Genomic DNA, 3368 nt, shown 5'->3' with positions numbered 1-3368 from the left:
GAAACAATGACCTGAACCAGAGGAAGATGGAAGATCTTGGCTCATCAAAGGACTGTTTAGAAAAAGTCCACCCACAGAAAGAAGAGAGTTGCAATACGTATTTCCAACCACTGGATCATATTCAGAACATACGAAGAACTTCTACGTGGCAAGAAGGCTATAAAACGGAATAGAAAAAAATGAGCAAAGACTTAAGGAGCGCCTTCTCGAGAAGCGGATGAACTTCGTAGGCGAGCAGGGGGACGGGCGGACATCTTGGGATCCGGAGAGTGGCTGGGCCGGCCGAGCTGGGGGCCGCAGACGCCAGGTCAGTTCTCAGAGCGATGGGCCGAGGAGACTGAGCTGCCGCCATGATTGGAGGCTTATTCATCTATAATCACAAGGGGGAGGTGCTCATCTCCCGGGTCTACCGAGATGACATCGGGAGAAATGCAGTGGATGCCTTTCGAGTCAATGTTATCCATGCACGGCAGCAGGTACGCAGCCCTGTCACCAACATCGCTCGCACCAGCTTCTTCCATGTTAAGCGGTCCAACATCTGGCTGGCAGCTGTCACCAAGCAAAATGTCAACGCTGCCATGGTCTTCGAATTCCTCTATAAGATGTGTGACGTAATGGCCGCTTACTTTGGCAAGATCAGTGAGGAAAACATCAAGAACAATTTTGTGCTCATATATGAGCTGCTGGATGAGATTCTGGACTTTGGCTACCCACAGAACTCAGAGACAGGCGCACTGAAAACCTTCATCACACAGCAGGGCATCAAGAGTCAGCATCAGACAAAAGAAGAGCAGTCCCAGATCACCAGCCAGGTGACTGGGCAGATCGGCTGGCGGCGGAAGGGCATCAAGTATCGCCGGAATGAACTCTTCCTGGATGTTCTAGAGAGTGTGAACCTGCTCATGTCCCCACAGGGGCAGGTGCTGAGTGCCCATGTATCAGGCCGGGTGGTAATGAAGAGCTACCTCAGTGGCATGCCTGAATGCAAGTTTGGGATGAATGACAAGATTGTCATTGAAAAACAGGGCAAAGGCACAGCCGATGAAACAAGCAAGAGCGGAAAGCAATCAATTGCCATTGATGACTGTACCTTCCACCAGTGTGTGCGACTCAGCAAGTTTGACTCTGAACGCAGCATCAGCTTCATTCCACCAGATGGAGAATTTGAGCTTATGAGGTATCGCACCACCAAGGACATCATCCTTCCTTTCCGGGTGATCCCCCTTGTGCGGGAAGTCGGACGCACAAAATTGGAGGTCAAGGTGGTCATCAAGTCCAACTTTAAGCCGTCACTGCTGGCCCAGAAGATTGAGGTGAGGATTCCAAACCCCCTGAACACGAGTGGGGTGCAGGTGATCTGCATGAAGGGGAAGGCCAAGTACAAGGCCAGTGAGAACGCCATTGTGTGGAAGATCAAGCGCATGGCAGGCATGAAGGAATCGCAGATCAGTGCAGAGATTGAGCTTCTGCCCACCAACGACAAGAAGAAATGGGCTCGACCCCCTATTTCCATGAACTTTGAGGTGCCATTTGCGCCCTCAGGCCTCAAGGTGCGCTACTTGAAGGTGTTTGAACCGAAGCTGAACTACAGCGACCATGATGTCATCAAATGGGTGCGGTACATTGGCCGCAGCGGCATTTATGAAACCCGCTGCTAGCTGTCCAGTGGCAGCTAGCCCACCTTCCTACCCACCCTCTTCTGCAGGTCCAGGCGCCCCCAGCCACCACACATCAGTGTCTCCTCCCTTCTGCTTTGCTGCCTTCCCTTTGCACCAGCCCCTGAGTCTAGGTCTGAACCAACTGCATCGCAAGTGGGACTGGTGGAGCAGTCCCTGGGCTCCCTGGGCAGGGTGGTTTCTGGGACTCCTGCTCTTCCTAATTCATCTGTGTATCCTGGCCTAGTGCCAGGCTGAGTTCTGTGACCAAAGCCAGGTGGGTCCCCTTCCTCCCCACCCCCGTGGCCATACCTCTGGAGTGGGAGGGTTGGCTGCCCCTCACCTCAGAGCTCCCCCAAAGGCCAGTAACGGATCCCTAATCCTCAATCCCTGTTCTGCTTTGGGATAGTGTGAGCTTCATTTTGTACAAGTGTGACTTCGTCCAGTTATAAACCCAATAAACTCTGTAGAGCGGAAAAAAAAAAAAAGGGGATGAACGTCCATGGCCAGTACCCACATGGCAGGGTACTCAGTGTTATTAAGCATCGTGGGAAAGCATGCTAAAGCACAACGTGACACCAAGGCCCCAGGTTCAACCCCCAGTGCCACTACCAAAAAACAACAACAACAAAAAAGACTTCTTTCTGCATTGCCTCCCCTTTCCCATTGCCTCTTGATCTCCTTCTACCCTACAGATCTTCCCCGTATCTTTGTGATATTCCATCCTTCCCTCCCCGTTTCCTTTATTTTACTCTTGCTTCCACATAGGAGAGAAGACATCTGGCCTTTGAGTTTCTGAGTGCGATTTATTTCACTTAGCATATGTTCTCCTGTTCCATTCACGTACCAGCAAAGGTCATAATCTCATTTTTCTTATGAAAAATGAGTAGAACTCCGCTGAGTACGTATACAATTTCTTCATTCATTCATCCATTGAGGGGCATCTGGGTTGATTCCATAACTTAAGTATTATGAATTGTGCTGCTATAAACATTGAGTAGGTGGTACCACTGTAGTATTCAAATTTAGATCTTAGGGAAAACACCCAGGAGTGGGATAGCTGGGTCATAGGGTGGTTCTATCCTCAGTTTTTTGAGGAATCTCCCTCCATACTGCTTCCCGGAGTGGTTGTACTAGCCTCCAGTCCCACCAACAATGTACAAGTGTACCTCTGCCCCCACATCCTCACCAGCATTTGTTATTGTTATATTCTTGATCATTGCCATTCTGACTGGAGCGAGATGAAATCTGAGTGTAGTTTTGATTTGCATTTCTCTGATTGCTAGAGCTTTTGAACATTTTTTTTTCATATATTTGTTGGCCAATTGTGTTTCCACTTTGGAGAAATTTCTGTTTGGCTCTTTTTGTCTATTTATTTATTGGGTTATTTGTTTTTTCAGTGTTCAGTTTTTTGAGTTCATCATACATTCTGGATATCAATCCCATATTGGAGGAGTAGTTGGCAAAGATTTTCCTCCCATTCTGTAGGCTCTCTCTTCATGCTCTTACTTGTTTCCTTTGCTATGCGGAAGATTTTCAATTTGATGGCACCCCATTTGTTGATTCTTGGTGTTGTTTCTTGAGCTTTAGGGGTCTTGTTGAGAAAGAAGGTGCCTGAACCTACATAATGGAGTGTTTACTCTATGTTTTATTCTTGCACTTGTAAGGTTTCTGGTCTAACTCCTAAGTCCTTGATTTATTTTGATTTTTGTT

The 3368-nt window shown here is 48.2% G+C and overlaps 1 protein-coding gene across 1 annotated transcript; it reads left to right on the top strand.

Annotated features, from left to right (window-relative positions):
* The first annotated feature begins 235 nt into the window (after positions 1 to 235).
* Positions 236 to 2126, top strand: LOC144249081 (AP-2 complex subunit mu). The gene has a single exon (XM_077791108.1). The coding sequence runs from the start codon at positions 351 to 353 to the stop codon at positions 1656 to 1658; it is 1308 nt and encodes a 435-aa protein (XP_077647234.1). The 5' UTR covers positions 236 to 350; the 3' UTR covers positions 1659 to 2126.
* Positions 2127 to 3368: the final 1242 nt, after the last annotated feature.

This window comes from Urocitellus parryii, chromosome 11, assembly GCF_045843805.1.
Source record: "Urocitellus parryii isolate mUroPar1 chromosome 11, mUroPar1.hap1, whole genome shotgun sequence".
Classification (NCBI taxonomy): Eukaryota; Metazoa; Chordata; class Mammalia; order Rodentia; family Sciuridae; genus Urocitellus; species Urocitellus parryii.
The sequence above is the reverse complement of the archived record's forward strand: the minus strand, read 5'-3'. Positions and strand labels throughout refer to the sequence as shown.

Coding starts and splice junctions, on each gene's coding strand:
- LOC144249081 (XM_077791108.1), top strand. CDS start 351: ATGATTGGAGGCTTATTCATCTATAATCACAAGGGGGAGGTGCTCATC.